At 61.0% G+C, this 17,504-nt stretch overlaps 1 protein-coding gene across 2 annotated transcripts; it reads right to left on the bottom strand.

Annotated features, from left to right (window-relative positions):
- Window positions 1–72: 72 nt before the first annotated feature.
- Window positions 73–16,976, bottom strand: STX1A (syntaxin 1A). 2 transcript variants are annotated; one of them, XM_082644603.1, is made up of 10 exons: window positions 16,923–16,976; window positions 9,100–9,177; window positions 8,623–8,722; window positions 5,727–5,801; window positions 4,869–4,942; window positions 4,662–4,770; window positions 4,498–4,571; window positions 3,512–3,649; window positions 1,823–1,933; window positions 73–1,507 (listed from the first exon to the last, which is right to left on the bottom strand). In XM_082644603.1, the coding sequence occupies exons 1-10, from the start codon at window positions 16,950–16,952 to the stop codon at window positions 1,430–1,432; spliced, it is 867 nt and encodes a 288-aa protein (XP_082500729.1). In that variant the 5' UTR covers window positions 16,953–16,976; the 3' UTR covers window positions 73–1,429. The 2 variants fall into 2 exon arrangements, with proteins under 2 accessions (XP_082500729.1, XP_082500728.1); XM_082644602.1 differs by lacking the exon at window positions 73–1,507 and having other exon boundaries at window positions 1,835–2,016.
- Between the last annotated feature and the right edge of the window lie 528 nt (window positions 16,977–17,504).

Consider the following 17,504-nt stretch of genomic DNA (forward strand, 5'->3'; position numbering starts at 1 on the left):
CCACATACGATCAGCCCCAGTCCTCAGGCCGTGACACGAAGAAGTGTAGAGCAGAGGCGTGGTACAGGTACAAATGTTTATTCTACATAAAAATTTCACAAAATGGGCAGCTGGTTGTACCAAGACCTTTGGTGAAGGGGTGGAGGAGGGGGAAGGGAGTCGCTGTTCAAGAAGGCAACACGGACAGCGGTCACAGTCACTGGGCAGGAGCAAAGCCGAGGGAAGGCGGGGCCCAGACCTGGCCCCGGCCCCTGCCGCATGCGCTCGCATGCATGCTCCTTGCCTGTCAGCGGGCGACGGGTTTTGGGTGGGGGCACATCTCAGATTTGAGAAGTCCCGAGACGGTGGGGAGGAGGGAGGTGCCCCTCCCTGGCTGGCTGCTGAACACTGCATCCCAGACACCTGACACCCACGTGGCACGTCAGTGGGGGGCAGCAAGGGCAGGACGAGATTGCAGGTGCCTGAAGGGACGCTGACTTCCCGAGCACAAGAGAGCAGGGACCACTGTCCCAAACATGCAACACACAATGGCTTGAGGACCTGACTAGGGCCTGCCGGGGAGAGTGGCTGGCCCGGGCCGTGGGCTTCACCCGTGCAGAGGCCTGGCCGGGGCCTGCTCTGCCTCCCTACCTCCGAGGGTGGCTGGAGACCAGGCACCAGTCAGCCTCTTCCAGGATATTACCTGGGGTCAGGCGTAGCCCAAAGGGGTTGCTGCTCCTGGGGCTGTAGGAATGTGGGAAGGGAGGCTGAGGCAGCTGAAGACCTGTTGGACTCTGCCCCGAGGCAGGGGAGGAAGCCTGGTCTTGACACGGCCAGAGGCCAGAAGCCATACCCGGCCACGGCACCCTGAGCCTCCCTGGCAGTGAGTGGCTGTTAGAGGCTTAGAGCTGGGCTCTCTCAGGGCCACCCTTCCCCGAACCTGAAAAGCAGCACCATGTGGCCAGCTGGTCCCCAGCCCTCAGGGGGCTTGGCTTATGGGGACAGCTGGAGAGGACACAGGATGGGGCAGATGGGGCTGGTCAGTAGGAGGCAAGGATGGGGTCCAGAGAGCCTTGATCCCAGGAGAGGGCAGACCCCAGGCTGGAGTGGAATGACTGAGGGCCGGGGGAGGGGAGCATGGCTAACTACCCCAGGCAGCCCTGCCTATAAGGGGAGTGGCCTGGGCCAGGGCCTGAGTCTGTCCCTTGCTGGCCCATCCCCACCGGGCTGGCTGTTTTCCAGCCTGGCTCCCCTCTGCCTCCTCTGTACAGACGCACACTGTCACAAAGATCATGCACACGACGGCTCAGGGCAGGGTGGGGATGGGGGGCCCTGTGCAGAGAGAGGAGCGGTATGGGGTGGGGAGGAGAGGGCTCGAGCCAGCAGGTGGCAGCAGCCAGGCGGCCTCCTGGGCTGGGCCGTCCAGGGCGGAGTGGCGGTGGGGTGGTCTCTACCCGAAGATGCCTCCGAAGGTGGAGGCGATGACGATGCCCAGGACCACACAGCAGATGACGATCATGATCTTCTTCTGCACAGGGCAGCAGGGAGAGGCCTCAGCGCGGAGGTGGGGCCAGGAGGGGGGCTGGGCCTCTGCGCAGAGCTTTGAGGCTGTGGGGCGGCTGGGGAGGGGCTCTGGTGAGGGATAAGGGTTGGAGAGTCTGGGGGATTGAATGAGGGAGGAAGTGATGGCCTGGAACGTATCTGGGTGGGGTTTTAACTGGGCGCTGGAGGCTCTGGTCAGAGCTGAGGGAGGGTGCAGGCAGAATGCGGAGGGCTTTGTGATGGTCCGGGGGCTCTGTGCGTGCATGAGGACGTGGGCTCAGGCAAGGTTGGGGCTACTGACCCGGCGAGCCTTGCTCTGGTACTTGACGGCCTTCTTGGTGTCAGACACAGCCCTCTCCACGTAGTCCACCGAATGTTCCACATTGTACTCAATCCTGTCAATCATCTCTCCCTGCAGGGCCAGGGGCACCCGAGCTCCAGAGGGCCCCCCTCAGGGTTACGAGGGGGCCCAGGGCAGGATTTCGGGAAAGCAGCCTGAGGTTAGAGAAAAGGGGAGTGTGAGGGGGATGGGGTAGAGCTTCTCACCTGTGCCCTTTGCCTCTGCCAGGCACCCCGCGCAGCTCCCTGAAATGCAGCCATCCTGGGGCGGGAACTGGCCATGCAGCCTCAGCCAAGGGGGTGGGGACCATGCAGAGGATGCTCAGAAGGGCCCCTGACCCCGGGGCTGGGCAGAGGACAGCACGGGGCAGAGGAAGGCAGGGGCAGGAGTGGGTGGGCTGGAGTCTGGCCATAGTGACGATGGTGAGCCCCCTACTCCATCCTCCCCAGGCATGATGGTTCCGTCCAGCCCTGACAGGCTTTGGTCTTCAACCTTTAAGACCCCCCCGCCCAGTCCTACAGGCCTCCTGGGCCCTGCAGTCTGGTCCCAGGCAGCCCCCAGAGGCCACTCAACCATGACAATGCCCAGGACTCCCAGCAGTAGCGTGTTGAGGGCTGGCCGCTCTCTCCAAGCCCACTGCACCCACAGGCGTCCACAGCAACATGGTCTCTCGCCCCAGTGGAAGCAGCAGCCTCCTCAAGGCCTCCCTGCTTCCTAACTCGGGCCATGCCACTCCCACACTTAAGACCCTCCAATCTAGAAGAGACTCCAGCAGCCCAGCACTGCCTGCCAAGACCCCACCTTTGTCATCTCCAGCTCTCCCCGTGCTCTAGCCTCCCGGACCTCCTTTCTGCTCCTCACGTAAGTCAGGCTCTTGCTGGTCTCAGGACTGTGGTGCCGCTGGTCCCTCTGCCTGGGCCAGCTCTTCACTCTTCCCCTGGGAAGTCTTCGGAGCTCAAATGCCGCCTCCTCAGAGAGGCCTTCCCTGACCACCCCGTCCAAAGTGGCCACTGCAGTGACTGTGTCACTCCAAGTGTGGCCCTTGGACTAGTAGCGTCGGCATCACCCTTGAGCTTGTGCGACATGCAAATTTATGAACCCCCACCCCACCTACCAATCTCTGGGAACGGGGACCAGAATAGGGAAACGTATAACGAGCCCTCCTGGTGGCTCTTGAGCACTTTAAAGTTTGAGAACCGCTGCTGTCTAATCGCCTCCTCCTAACGTCTGGCACAACTGGAGAATATGCCATTCATCGTTTACTTATGCTGCCCTCTTGCCCAACAGACATTAGCTCTCAGGGAGCAGGCCCTCAGCTGTCCTGGTCACAGCTATACCTCCGGCTCCTAGAAAAGTGCCCATCCACAGTGCCCACATGACACACAGCTGGTGAACAAGACAGGACAAGGCTGGGTGAAGGTGTGTAGGGCCATGCAGGGCCTGGGGTCCTAGAAGGCCAAGCAGAGCCATGCAGAGAGGATCCTTCAGGTGGGCAGGACCCTGACGGCAGTTTCATCAGCACGTGGTTAGTTACCTGAAGACTCGGTTCCTCCCGGGCAGGGCAGCGTGGCAGGCAGAGGGGGTAGGGTTAGTGCAGCCCTGGGTGCTGCTGGGGGCTGGGGGGGGGATGGTGGGGCCCCAGGCACTCACCTGGCTCTCCACAAGCATGGCCATGTCCATGAACATGTCGTGCAGCTCCCGGATGCTGTTCTCCAGCTTGATGATCTCACTGTGGCGCGTCTCAATCTCGCTCAGGGCCTGCTTTGAGATGCTGGAGTCCATGATGATCTAGAGGGTGGGAGCAGTGGGCTGGGACCCAGGGACCGGCGGAAGGGAGCGGGGGTGGGGACCGGGACAGCAAGAGGCCAAGGGTGGAAGCAGGCCACTGGAATGTGCAGTGGCCTGAGCAGAATGTTCTGGCAGCAGAGCCTGAGGCTTCTTCCTCAGCCGCAGCTCTCCCCCCACTCTCTGCTCGGCTCTTACTAGCTGTTACCTAATTTCTCGGAGACCCGATTTCCTACCTGTAGATTTCCTACCTGTAACACGGGGCTAACCCTCCCCACCTGTGCCCGTGCATAGTAACAGCTGAGTGGTAGTTCTTACCACCAGCGCTGTAGGAGCCCAAGACGACTGCCCCGAGGGGCCCAGGCCTTGAATGGCCTTTCGGCCTTTCTCCCATCCCCTCTCCTCCTGTTCTTCCTCCCACACTGAATGTAGCTGACACCCCCTCCTAGAACCACACGCCCAAGCTGCCTCCCCTACCTGTGTGCCACCTCCTTCAGGAAGCCCCCCTGCCAGGTAGAACATGGAGCTTCACTTGCATGTAGAGAGGCCAAGGGTACCGTGTCCTCCAAGAGGGGTAAAAGGTCCTGAGGCTGGTGGAAGGAGCCCCTAGCTGGTGGCAAATGAGCAGGGGTAGCTAGGAAGTGGACCCAACTGGGAGGAACCGGGAGACGGGTCTTAATTCCCCCTTTGCCCCTAATGTTTGTGTGACCTTTGCCTGGTCCCTAACCCTTTCTGGGACTCGGCCTTCTCTTTTCTAAAACCTGCCTCACAGGTGGCTGTGTCCAAAGACTGCCCAGATCCAGCGCTCTGCACGCACACCAGGGTCCCCAGGGGGAGGGGTCCACACTCACCCCGGAGGCAAAGATGGCAGGGTTCCCACTCTCCAGCATGTCCTCCAGCTCCTCGCTGGTCGTGGTCCGGCCGGCTGTGAGCAGGGGTCACGCTGAGCCCGGCCTTCCGCAGGGTGGTCAGCGGCAGCCCGGCCCCGCCCCTTGGCCCCACCCCCTTAGCTTACTGATCTCCAGCTGCCTCTGGATGCGGCCCTTGCAGCGCTCGCGGTAGTCAGTCTGCGTGGCGTTGTACTCGGACATCACCTCCACAAACTTCCGGGACAGTGTGGAGTGCTGGGGGCCCGAGATGAGGGTGCAGGTGTTAGGCCCAGCCCCACCGGGCCCCAGAGCCTCAGGTGCCTGGCTGCCCGCCCCAGAGGTCCCGCCCACACCTGTGTCTTTCGGATCCTCAGGTCAGCGGATGAGCGGCTCAGGCCTTCCTCTTGCTCGATGCTCTGCTCGATGCCTGGGGAACAGCCAGCTGCTGATAACCTGCCCCATTCACCGCTGTCTCGCCACCCACACACCCAGGATCTGGCTCAGGACCTCCCCTGGGGGGATGTGTGTTGTCTGTTGAGTGGGGTCACACAGGAAGCAGAGCAAGAGGGGGCTCCAGGCACTGATGGAGGGGCCAACAAGGGCTCTTCCAGGCACGATGTGTGTGTGGGTGTGTGCATACACACACACACAGACACACCTGTGAGGCCTCGGGCACACACCAAGCTGTGTATCTTTGTGTGTGTGTGCACCTACTATGTGCTAGGCCTGGTGGCTCAGGCCCACCCTGTCTCTCTCCTGCTCAGGAAGGCTGTGCATGGAGCGAGGAGTGGGGCATGCCGTGGAGGGGGTCGGGGGGTGGGCAGGGCTAGGTGGCCACAATCACAGGGCACGGGACCCCTAGGCCTGTGTATTCCGGGGCATGCATGCCTGTGCTCACGTGAGTGCATGGGGGCTCCTGTGTGGGACCAGGCACTGCTGGCCACTCCTTTAACTCTCTTTAGCTGACAGTGCCCAGAGTGGAACACTCCCTGGACGGAGCCTCAGGTATGTGTCCCAAGGCCCAGCCCAGAGCCTGGCACAAACAGGCCTTGCCAGGTAGCTGCTGAGTAAATGGCGCATGATGGCACCCTCACAAAGGAAAGCAAGACCCAATGTACCCCTCAGAGTCAGTGAAATTCCATGGGCTGTGTGGGGGAAGCAGGCCTGGAGTGCCCCCCATATCCCAGACAAGGCCTGGAGCCCAGACTCACTCTTCAATTTGGAGCGAACTTTGTTTGCTGTCTTCTTTATGTCAGACATGAGTTCCTCCAGCTCTTCCTTGGTTTCTGGGGAGGTAGAAGGGGTGGCGGGTAGACACCCTGGGCTCCCCCATGCCTGATCTTCAGGCTCAGGCCCGAGGGGGCTCTGGGCAGACCCTGGTCTCCCCTTGTCCCCTGGCTAAGAGTCCGCCTGCCCCTCCAATCCCGGGCCGGGGCCACACCAGCTGCAGCCTCACCCCTTCTCATGTGCCTTCAAAGGAGCCTCCCTTCCGCCTTCGCTGGCTCCCCCCAACCCCCTGCAGATAACAGATGGGGCTAAATTTAAGGCAGAAGTAATTGTGGAGCAGCTGGTGATGCCGAAGGTGGCACTGGGGAACGTTTACTTGATAACTTGCCTGAGTCGAAGGTGGAGGTGCGGGCTCACCTAGCGCTACCTGGTGGCTCTGGGGGTGAACATCCAGCTGATGGGCTGATGCGGGCCAGGGGCCAAGGAGGCAGAAGCCAGCCCCCATCGAGCACCCTGGGCAGGGCAGACCCTGTTCTCTTCACAGAGCCCCCCTCCCCAGGTGCTAAGCTCAGTGAAGGCCAGCTGCTGAGTGCCTGGTAGGTGGATGGGGGCTGGAGGCACCCGGCCAGGTGGGAGCTGGGAGAAGAGCTTCAAAGAGGTGGGCCCCTGGGGTACAGTCAGCTCTAGAAGTAGCATGGAGCGGGGCCTATCAGGGGGTGAAGCTCGGGGAGGGCTGTGGCGTAGTTTCTGGCCCTTGTTCCAAGTGGAACCATCTCCGTAAAGCTGGCAGAGGCCATGGAGGTGCCCAGCTAGCCCTGCTCCCTGCGAGGGGTTGGCTGGCAAGGCGGGACAAGATGGCTGCTTCCCTCTGGGGTGCTGGGTGGAGCCCAGCCTCAGGGCAGCCCCCCATGGCTCCACCCCCTGGAGAAACCAGGACTGAGCTCCTGGCTGGAGCCTTTCTCATCCACTCTGTGCTTGCTTCTGGGGTTGGGGCTTCTCCCATAGGGGGCTCGGGAGGAGCATTTACAGTGGCTGATCAAGTGGGAGGGCCACTTCCCAAGTGGAATGTGAATGAGGTGGAGTGGGGGGCTTCCAGGAGCGGGGGAAGAGGCCTTGTTCATAGGAACAAAGGCAGACTCGGTTACCAGCTGCTCTGACGTCGCAGCCTCTTTTGCTCAGACCCAGAATAGCCCAGCCTGGATGGCAGCCCCCAGAGGCGGCAGAGCAAGCCTGGCCCAGGAAAGCCCCCCCCTCACTGCCAACTCTCTTTGTGATGCCCCTCAACTCTGCTCCGCCTCTGCCCTAGAACCCTTAATGGGGAGCCCCCTCCCCTTGGGGAGTGCCGGGTAGCCCACATCAGTGACTGTCAGCCGGGTCCTGACTGCCCAGCTCATGGGTGGCGATTCTAAACTGGTCACTAGTGAAGTCTGATGAAGGTGGCACAAGGCAGCCAAGGCTGGGGGAGTTGGGCAGTTCTGTCGCCCCCCGCCTGCCCCACCTTCCAGCAGGTGAGAGGCCAACTCCCAGCTCTTTATAGTCTCGCCCCACAGTCAGCCCCCTCCTGCGCCTCACCAGGAGTGACCCACCAGGGACAGGCGCTGACCCAGATACACACGGGCCCACGGACAAACCACGTCACATACTGCCGTCCCAGACAAACCTCTAGGGAGAAGGGCAAAGCAGCACGACACAGCGACTGCACTGGATGTATGCCCTGCTCTGGGGTGTCCCTCTTTCCTTTCCACCTCTTCCTGGGACAGTCTCCCCGGCTCCCAGCTGACTCACTCTGCCTTCAAAGGGCCTGACACTGGCCTCAGGTTCAAGCACACTTTGGGGCCGTGGAGAGATTTATTCTGGGTGCTTGAGGATGCCTGTGGGCCTGGGGCTGAGAGGCCATGGATAGGGAGGCAGTGCTGGAGTTGAGAACAAAATCAAGCTTTGGGTGCCTGGGTGGTGGGCTATGGACCGTAGGTCCTATCCCATGAACACCTGGGCAGCAGCCAGACCCTCCCCCGTGCTTTGTCCTGGGGTCCCATAGGCTGGCGCCTTCCAAAGGAGCTGGAGAAGGGAGAGAGGAGGTGAGCAAGCCGCGAGAACAGGCAAGCAGTGCACACACCCAATCTGATGAGTCCAGGTGGCTGACCTGGGCCCCAGCCCGTCACTGCCTCCCCAGGGCTGAGGGTGAGCCCCCTCTATGGGAGGGGGTCACGGGCCTGCATGTTGTCAGCCTGGCCCATGTTAGTGTAGTAGTAATCAACACCTCCACGGGAATCGTGACAGCCAGGTCAGTGGGACCCGTCTGGAGACAGAGTGAAACGCAGACCCACACAGCCTCCCTGTGCAGAGGGAGAGAGGCCACTTCCTGGAGCCCTGAGAACGCCCAGCTCTGGGGTACCAATGGCCAAGTGCCAGGGCTGCCAGCTTTTTCCGGAAACTCTGCCTGCTTGGCCGGCTTGCCCTCCCACAGCGCTGATGCCTCAGAGCTGCCATCTGCTCCCCTGGGGAGGCGAGGGAAAGGGAGAGGCTGGGCTGAGAGGCCTTCTATTGATCAGAGGCCGCTGCCTCCCTCCTTGCTCCCTCCCAGAATCCCAGGGCTACAGCCAGCCAGCCGTGCTGCCTTAGAAAACAGCCAGCTCACCTGGGGAGGGCAGGTCTGGCGCCTGACCCCGCCCTTCTCACCAGGCATCCCGCAGGTGGTACTGGGCACTGAACCCCCCCACCCTGGGCCTGGGACAGCTGTGTTTCCTGAGGCTCCCCATGGAGCCCTCCCCAGCCTGGCCAGGCGCAGGCAGCCCTCAGCCGGCCAGCAATGAAGGGCGGCCCTCCCCGCAGCAGCGCCCTCCTGGAGGCCTGTGGGGCTCCTCACACCTACACACTCACTCTCATCAGGGTTGGGGGAGGCCAGGATGGCGCTGTGCTTCCGCTTCACCTCCTCCACGTTCTCTGAGATCTTGTCAATGAAGCCGCGGATCTCCTCCACCTGTGGACCAAGGCCAGGTGGTCTGGAGGCAAAAATCCAGGGAGGGGGGCTTCTTGGGCCCAGGGCTTGCCCAGAGTAGGGCTAGAGGTCAGGGCTCAGGGCCAGACTGGGCCGGGCTTCAGGGGGTAGGTGAGGGGAGGCGGGGCTGCTCCAAGGATCCTTCTAGACCGGGGTAGGAGTGGGGAGGAATGGGCCATCCCAAACTTTGTTCCCCTCTGAGCCTCAGTCTATTCACTCTCAAAATGGGCTCATTAACTGGCGCCTGTGGGCTGCTGAGCCAGGCGCAGGTGTGTAAGAGCCCTGGACTGCCTCAGAGGTGAGACGTGGCCACCCCGGGTCTGCCAGTGTTTGGGGAGAGGCAGGTGTGCTGCTCCCACCTGTTCGAAGAACTCATCCATGAAGTGGTCTCGGTCCACGGTGACAGTGACATCATCATCATCATCGCTGTCCTTGGCCTGCACAGGGGTGTGCACACATGAGCGGATCTGTGCTAGGACCACTGGGTCCCACTGGACCTGGACACCCAAACTGCCCAGCATCTACATACAGCAGGCCCACAGGCTGCAGCTCCAGGGCCCTTGGCAGGGACAAGGCCTGGCTGTGCCCTCAGCTCCCAGCCGCAGTGAGACCTGGAGGATCCCTGGGGACCCAGCATGATCATGGAGAGAGGCCTTGCCTGTCAAGTTGGTGACAGGGCCAAGTATCCACCTCCGTGCCAGGCACTCCTTCCCCTGCTCAGCTGCCTCCCCTCCCCCACAGGACTGGGGTCCTCCCAGCACACCCCTCACCCTAGGGTGCTGCTGGGGAGGCCCTGCCACAGGCTAGGCAAGCAAACCTCAGGGCTTAGTCCCCCGGCCACTGGCCCCAGCTCACACCTTGCCTGAGACAGGTTGCCTGGAGTTCCCAAGCTGGCCCTGAGTTCCAAGCTCCCTCTCAGCAGAGGGCCATGCAGGGGGAGGCCTGGGCACCACAAACACCTCCCTGCCAAAAGGTGGAATGGCTCAGATATGGGCCATCCCCACAACACCCAGGCCGGCTTGAGAGCTACTGCCCGTGAGGGGCCTCTGTGATCCGCCAGGCTTGCTCCCTCAGAGCGCTCGGGGAACTCTCCCTCCTTGTTAGTCTTGACATTGACCTTGATCCTCTTTCCTTCCAGGCCCAGAGTTGGGTCCGGCAGGCACAAGAGGCCAGTCACGTTGCCACTTGGCCCAGGGCCTGCCTCAGCTGCAGGTGCAGGCCTCACCCCGCGGCCCCAGGGGCAGCCGTACAAACGCCAGCCCATCAGGAGGTGGGGGTGATTACGCCTCTGACCTCCCAGCATGCCGGCCATGCTCATTACTGTCCGCCCCACACCTGGGATCAGCCATGGTCGGCCCACTCTGCTGGTAAGGCCAAGGTCCCTCTCCACAGCCAAGGCCCAGATGCTCAGAGCAGGACGGTCACCTGGGTTCTCGGGCTGGGTCATGCCTCCTCACTTCTCAGCACCCCACAGGGAGGAGGCACTAGCCCTCACCTTGATGCTCCCTTGCGAGGATGGAGGCAGGCAGAGGCTGAGGGGATGGGGAGGCTGTGGGGCCAGGGAGGCTGGGCCCCCGCCGGCTGGGGAAGGGGCCGAGTTCTGGGCCCAGCACAGACACTGACTGGCTGAGGGACTTCCCCTCTGGGTCTGTTTGCTCCTCTATGAAATGGGGACAGTGACGCCATGCTGGGGGAGGCGGGCTGAGAATGGATGGGGAAGCCCAGCATGTTCTGTAAAGGGCTGTGGCCCTGGGGCTCTCGGGGTCCCACTACACCACCAAAGTGGGACCAACCAAGAGAGGGGGTTGGTTGGGAGCTTTATGGAGGCGGCCCCCCTCCTCAAGAGATCACACCTCCTCCCCCAGCAGCTGAAATAAATCCTCGCTTCCACAAGTGCCTGTGGCTGCCGCCAGGTGGCCCCCATCCCCCACCAAGCCCACCCTTAGCCACAGAGAATCTAGGAGCCATTTCCATACTTTAAGGCCCAGGAACCAAGCCAGAGGAGCACTCCCTAGGGACACCGAGGCAGGGTGCAGCCTGGAGAACCCCAGGGCCCCCTCCCCGGCAGCCTGCCAGGTTGGGAAGTGGCCCCAGGAGTTCCTGCCATTCAGCATCCTGGCTTCTCTGTCCTTCTGGTGCCCAGAGAAGGATACGGGTGGACGGGAAGAGGCAGAAGGAGAATTTTCCAGCTCCCTTCCCTTCCGGAGAGATGACCAGCTAGAGCCAAAGACAAGGGCGCCGGAGTCACTGGAGACGGGAGTCACTACCAGGGACCCTGGGGCTGATGCCTCCCTTTGGGCCTCAGCTTGCCCATCTGTGAAACGGACTTATCTTTTCCAGGCAGCCAGCCAGTTCTGACCTGCTACCTGCACAGCCTCCCTGCACAGAGGCTGCACTTGAGTAGCTTCTCCAACAGAAGGGTGGTGGGAGAGATGCCACACCCTCCTCCTTGCTCTCTATCAATTGGAGGGTTTAGGGCCTGACCTCACAGCCTGGGTCAAACAGCTGTGGCTCTGAGCAAAACATGGAGGGGATGCTTCAAGGGCACCCTTCCTTACCAAGTGCTACCACTTCTTCCTCCTCAGGACCTTTTCACTCTCACCCCCCTCTTCATCTCACTGCCCCAGGCTGAAATCTGATCTCACCACACTCCGCCTATAACCTATAACCATCTCCCTGCCCCTATAATCTACCCACTATCCTCCCTGCTGTCCCCATGTGGCTCCCTCTGCCGGCAGTGCCAATTACATGAAGCTGACATTCCCCTCATCCTTAGATGCCACCTCCTTCGGAAGCCTTCCCCAGCTCCCTGGGGTGGGTATCTTGCTCCTCTGGTTCCCCACACCCTACTTGCATCCCTACTGGAGCCACAGGCACACACTCTCAAGCCCTAAGGGACCTGAAAAGTCACCTTGGCCACAGCATCTAGCTGCAGCTTTCACACCTCGGGGGATGGAGAGCACACCAGCTCTCCCGGGCACTTCTGCCTATCTGGAGCAGCCCCAATTGTTAGAAAGTCCTTCCCATTCCTGCGGTTTGGCCCCAGGCCATAAAGAACCTGTTGGTGCCCTCTCCCTGGGCTGGCCCTGCCAGAGATCTGAAGGTAGCATCCACATCCTTCCTCGGTTTTCTCAAGTTGACCATTCCCTCCCCTTCAGATCCTTCCCAGAGGCCTTAAGTTGCAGCCCCTGCCCCAGACTTGTTCTACTCAGCCTCTGTCTTCTCCAGCAGTACAAGATATAAACTGAATCTGCCGCTGATTGTGGCCTGAGCAGTGCCAAAGAGCTGACCCATCACCTCCCTCTTTCTACATAGTCTACCTCTGTTAATGCAGCCAGGGATCACAGAAGTGATGATATAGTTCCTCCTGCCAAGGAAAGCCCCCAAGCCCTTCCCCACCCTGTTTACTTGGTTGGATTTTGGGCTCAAGTGAAGGATCTTCATTTGTTCTGATCCTTGCTTCAGTTTGTGAGAATCTGATGGTTTATGCCTTTGTTGCCCCCTGCAACTTCATCCACATCTAGGCCAAAGCCCTGAATGATTAGGGCCCCAGCTCCCTTGGGGATCCGCCAACCCTCTCTAAGTGGCAGTCACAGCTCCGGAAAGAGGGCTGGACTAGAGTTGGGGACTTGAGAGGCTGCAGCATGGAGGCGGCAGCTGGAGTCGTGAGGCAGTTATAAACTCAAAGGTATAAACATCTTCTGGACAAACCCACCCAGACATCATATGGGCACCCTGCCTGCCACCTGGCCAAAACTAAGTTCCACCTCTTTCTCCTGAGCCCCCTTCTCTGAACCCCCCTGCTCAGAAACCCCGTTCTCAAGAGTCCCCCAAGTCAGAAACTGGGGGGAGCATCCACACTCTTCCTCCTCCTCTCAAGTCCAACCTACATCCAATTTTTTGTCTTGGCGTTTGTTTTTTGGTTCTAGTGTTCACGGGTTCCCAACCCTGGCCCAGGACCTGAGTCCCTCGGTGGGGGATTAAAAAAAAAAAAAAAAAAAAACAGCTTCCAGACCAAATGAGAATCTATGGGGATGGGGCTGGTGAGGTTTAAGTTTTTTTAAGCCCCCCCAGGATTGAGAACCACTGGTCTGGTCTCACTCCTCTCTGGCTGGCTGGCTGTCTCGGCTCCAGCATCATCACCTCCAGCCTGAGCAATCAGAAGAGAAAATCAGGGCGGAAGTGAGCAAGCACTGCCCCACCACAGGGACCTGCTTCAACAGGGGAGAGAATATCCCACTAGAACCACCACGCGTGCAGCCCTGGTGGTCTCTCCAAGCAGAGGCTCCAGGATTCCAGGATACCCTCCTGGAAGTAAGAGTGTGAATCCTCCAAGGGGTGCGGAGGCCAGGCAGCCTCCAGGCCCGTCCTGGGGGACTGCGGCAGGCGGGCAGGCAGGCTTGATTCATTCCTGCTGGAGCAGGAGTTGCTGTTGTCTGTCTCGAGGGCTATTTTTTTTCCCCTTGTTCTTTTTAATGACTAATCAAAGCCAGTATTACTAAAGCAGAGAGGCCCAGAGCTGAGTCAGGGGTGTGCGAGAGGCCGAGCTGGGTCTCCAGAAAGAGAGGGCTCTCCTTTCTGACCCCTTCCTCCTTTCCCCATCCTGCAAACCTCCCCCTCCCCCAGATCCCTGCCCTCAGCCAGGTCTACCCCTTAGCAGGGCCCCAGAGCAGCTCAGGGAGGCAGCTTCGGGCTGTGAGGAGGGGCTGAGCTCCACCTCCCTCCAGGTGCTGTGTGACCTTGGATAAACTCCTGGCCCTTTCTGACCTCAGTTTTCCATTTGTAAAATAGCAGGTTGGACTAAATAGTTCCTGGAGGCCATCTGTACCTCAGATGAACACGTGCCCAAATCCACTGGTTTTTTTTTTTTGTGGGGAAACTCCAAGGAGGTGATGAGAAGGAACGAAGGAAGGAGGGGGCCCCTAGCCTGGGTCTATTCTTACACCCCCGTTTCTTCTGCTCTGCAGGGCAACGCCAGCTGGCTCCACTGTACAGACAAATGAGCATGGAGAGGTTAAGGCACCAACCTGCCTGCTGTTGCCCCGGGAGCCCCCAGTCTCTTCCCAGCAGTGAGAGAGAAAAAGGGAACCGGTCAGCAGAGTGCTGCCCCGGTGAGCTGGGCCCTGCTCTAGACCAGATGTCAGGCCCACCCACCATTCTCTCTCGGTTGGGCATCCCTCTGCCTTTATTCATACTGGTCCCTTCTTTTGGACCACCCTCCCTCCTCCCATTCAAATCCAACTCCTCCTTCTGGGCCATCCCAAGTCCTCTCCTTCCAGGAAGGTTCTTCCTGGGTCTGGCTACCCCATTCTCCCTCCTCTTTCCTGTTGCAGGCCCCTCTGTGTCTCACATGGCCCAGAATGTAGATAAACACCATTCTGGGCCCAGGGAGGGGCGGGTCAGCTCCAAGGAGTTCTTGGAAAGAAAACCAGGGAGGCCTCTGAACTGGGGGAAGGAGGCAGCTGCAGGCCAGGCAGGGCTGCCTGCGGACACCGCGTCCCCAAAGTCTCCCCGGCATACTCTGGTGACCCAGGTCTTCACCCGTCCTAGGCCTCCAGGCTGCCCATCTGATCTCTGAGGGCTGTGGAGAGCATTCAGGTCCCCACACCGGCCCGTGAGGACCCCTTCATTCTCCCTCTGCATGAGAGGATCAGCTCCAGGGGAGATGAGGGCTGGAGAAGGCTGGAGGGCTGGGCCTGGCTTGCAGCGCTGAGGAAACGTGCTAGCTCCTTCCCCAAGTGTGACTTTTATAAATAAGCTCCCTTCGCCTTCCTTCCAAATGTGGTGGGGAAGGAGGAGGAGGGGGGAGGAGGAGGGAGGGAGGCTGGCTGTGGTGCAAGTGGCTGTCCCAAGCGCCACCCTCTGTCCAGCCCAGCTAGCACTGGAGTCTCAGTTCCTGGGGATTCTGGCTCCTGGGGTTCAAGGTCTCCCCCAAATATGGAGTCAGAGTCAGGAGACCTGTGACCACCCCTCTTGCCCTGAGAAACTGGGTTCTAGGTTTTCCTACCTCCACTTCATAGATAGGAATCTATGCAGCCCAGACGTAGACCTGTGGGAATGGCAGCCCCCCATACTAATGGTTCCACCCCACCCAGTGTGGGATCCTGCCAGCGGACCCTCAAGGCTGCTAGAAACCCCCAAGGGGCAGAGCCACCCAGCCATGAGTACAGCAGCCTGCATGGGCGCTGAATGCCTGGACTGGGGGCCTGTCTGGAGAGGAAGACTCAGTTTACTTTCAGAGAAGCCAGGCCTCACCACCTAAAGACCACTCTGGCTAGTGTGTGTGCTGGTTGGGGGGAAGGGGGGAATCACAGACACACCAGAGCAAAGAGCTGGCTTCAAGCTTCCTACAGCCCAAGATCTCTTAGGCCCTAGGTCTCAGCCAGGTCTGAGTGTGACTATTTTTAGGACTAGGTGAAGCCCCTTTCTACCATCCCACTTCATCTTCCAGGCCAGCCACATCTCTTTTGTGCCTCAGTTTTCCCTTCAGCAGAGGGGATGAAGCTGATGAGTCAGAGGATGTCAGATGTAAAGGACTGTGCTCTCCCTGATCTCCTGGTTCCCACATACGCCCTCCCCTGACCCACCAGGCACCCAAACACCAGCAAATGCACCACACGGCCATTCATCACCAAGATAACCACACTCCCTCTGACTCAACCAAGCACAGGAAACTTGAGGGCAACCACAAGGGCTGGCGGGGGAAGTGTTTAGACACCATACACGACATGAGGGACCATCTTCTTCCTTTGAAACCTTGTGGGGTTTCCTCCAGGGGCTGGGCACTCAGCCAGGAATAACACAGGTCTGACAGGAGAGTGGGGGCTGGCAGCCAGAGCAAGGGGGACACGGAGGCAGGAGAGCACAGGTTCCAGCCCCACGCTGCCCAGGAGACAAGACTGGTACAACGGGTGGGAGACCCAGGCACAAATGCAGGGAACCTATGGGCAGAGAGGACAAGCCCTGGGATCAAAAGTCCAAAGGACCCTTGGAACTTTCCATATAAGGGGACCCAGGTCTCTGGCTCTAAGGTGGGTAGCAGGGGAAGTGTTCTGGGGAGACACTGAGCTAGCCCCGCCCCCACCACAGAGATCAGCAGGTGGGAGCCTCCCAGCAGGGGGGTCAGCCAGGGCATCAGAGGAGCCTCAACTGGGTCTAGAGCCCTGATGCCCCTCTCCCCACAGGCAGGCTTCCCTTCCTTCTCTGTCCCCCCCAGCCCCCCCACCCCAGGATTGCCACCTTTAAAGGAAGAGGTGCGAACACCCTGGTTAATAGCAGGGGCCAGGGGAGGGGGGCCTTGATGATGAGGAGCAGGCGGCAGGGGTCTCTGTCAGGGCTGGGAGAGGGCGGGCTCTGACTCAGAACCTTTGAGCATCCTTCTACTTCCCCCACCGGAACCCCGCCCCAGAAGCCACACCCCAGGGGCCTCCGAAACACAGGTGGAAAAATAGGTTCAGGTCGGAATCAGACCAGGGAACCCCGGAAGGGTCTGGAAACGCCGGCCCGGGCTGCCCGGAAGCCAGGAATGTGGACCGGGAGCGGGTCTGACCCCTCCCGGACCAGGGCGGGCAGTAGATGCCGATCGCCACCGAGTGGGGAGCCACAGGTGATGGGAGCTACAGGTGATGGAAGGTGATGGGGGCGGCGGTCGCCCCACGAAACAGCGCCCAACGGAGGAGTCCAGCCACACCCGACCGCCCCGTTTCCGCAGCGCGCCCTGCAGCGGGGCTCTGGACAGGGGACCGTCCGCGGCCCCTTCCCACCAGTCCCGCCGTCTGTCTAAACCAGAGGGAGGGCAGGAGGGTCAGTGATTTGGCACCGTGGGGAGAGAGAGTCGGGACCTGCTCCGCGGGGCGAGCGAGAGGCCAGGCTTCGGTCCCGCCACCGATATTCCAGAATATCCCTCCGATCCCCGAAAAGAAGGGGGCGCCGAAAAGTTTATCCAGGACCCCGGGCTCCAGTAGTCAGTCCGCGAACCATCGGAGCCGAGCTCACGCGAGCCCGTGACCCCACTGGGTCCAAGGGGCGGGACCCGGATGGGGGTCCACGGCTCGGCACTGCTCCCTCCCACCCTGGCCAGGGACGCAGGGACTATCGCCCAAGCGGTCGCCAGAGGTGGTCGGGGAGCGGCCCGGGCGCTGGGCGCGGGCAGCGAGGGGCGCCGCGCAGGGGCCGGACTCACCGTGCGGAGCTCCTGTGTTCGGTCCTTCATGCTCCCGGGAGTGGCAGCGGCACCGGCTGCAGCCCTGTGAGCCCCGCATGCGCGGCGGCCGCCCCGCGGCTGCGCAGCGCCAGCCCGGCCCCGCCCCGGCCCCCGGGACCCCAGCCCAGCCCCCAGCCCCCAGCTCGGCCCCGCCCCGCGCCCGCCCCGCCCTGGCGGGTCCCAGCCTAGAGCCCAATTCTGGGACCCTGGCGCCCCGCTCCCACTGCCCACCCTCCCCCCGACCCAATCAGGTCCTCCGTAGGGTCACAGCCCTGGGACCTCATCCCCCTGCGTTCTCGACGCCCGCCTGATCCCTGCCTGGGGTCGGTTCCCAGAGTCTCTGCTCCCTCCCGTCCCAACTCCGTCCTCCCTCCGTCCCATCCCTCGACTCAGCCGCTCATCATCCCTCCTTCTGGACCCTGGCTTTTCACCCCCAGAGCCCCTCATATCCTTGGGGATTTGCTAGAGGTTAGACCCCACCTCCCTCCTTAATTTTATTGCCTTGGGACCTCCAGCATCCCCCTTCAAAAGCCTCCTCCAGCTAAAACCCTCTAGAGTTCC

The sequence above is a fragment of the Mesoplodon mirus genome (assembly GCF_964341445.2).
Source record: "Mesoplodon mirus genome assembly, chromosome: 15".
NCBI lineage: Eukaryota > Metazoa > Chordata > Mammalia > Artiodactyla > Ziphiidae > Mesoplodon > Mesoplodon mirus.

Excerpts from the sequence above, each read along its gene's own strand:
- STX1A (XM_082644603.1), bottom strand. The coding sequence starts at position 16,952 with ATGAAGGACCGAACACAGGAGCTCCGCACG. Across the intron at positions 9,178-16,922 it reads GAACACAGGAGCTCCGCACG|GCCAAGGACAGCGATGATGA; the intron begins GTGAGTCCGGCC and ends ACCCCTGTGCAG. Across the intron at positions 3,650-4,497 it reads CTGCCATCTTTGCCTCCGGG|ATCATCATGGACTCCAGCAT; the intron begins GTGAGTGTGGAC and ends CCCACCCTCTAG.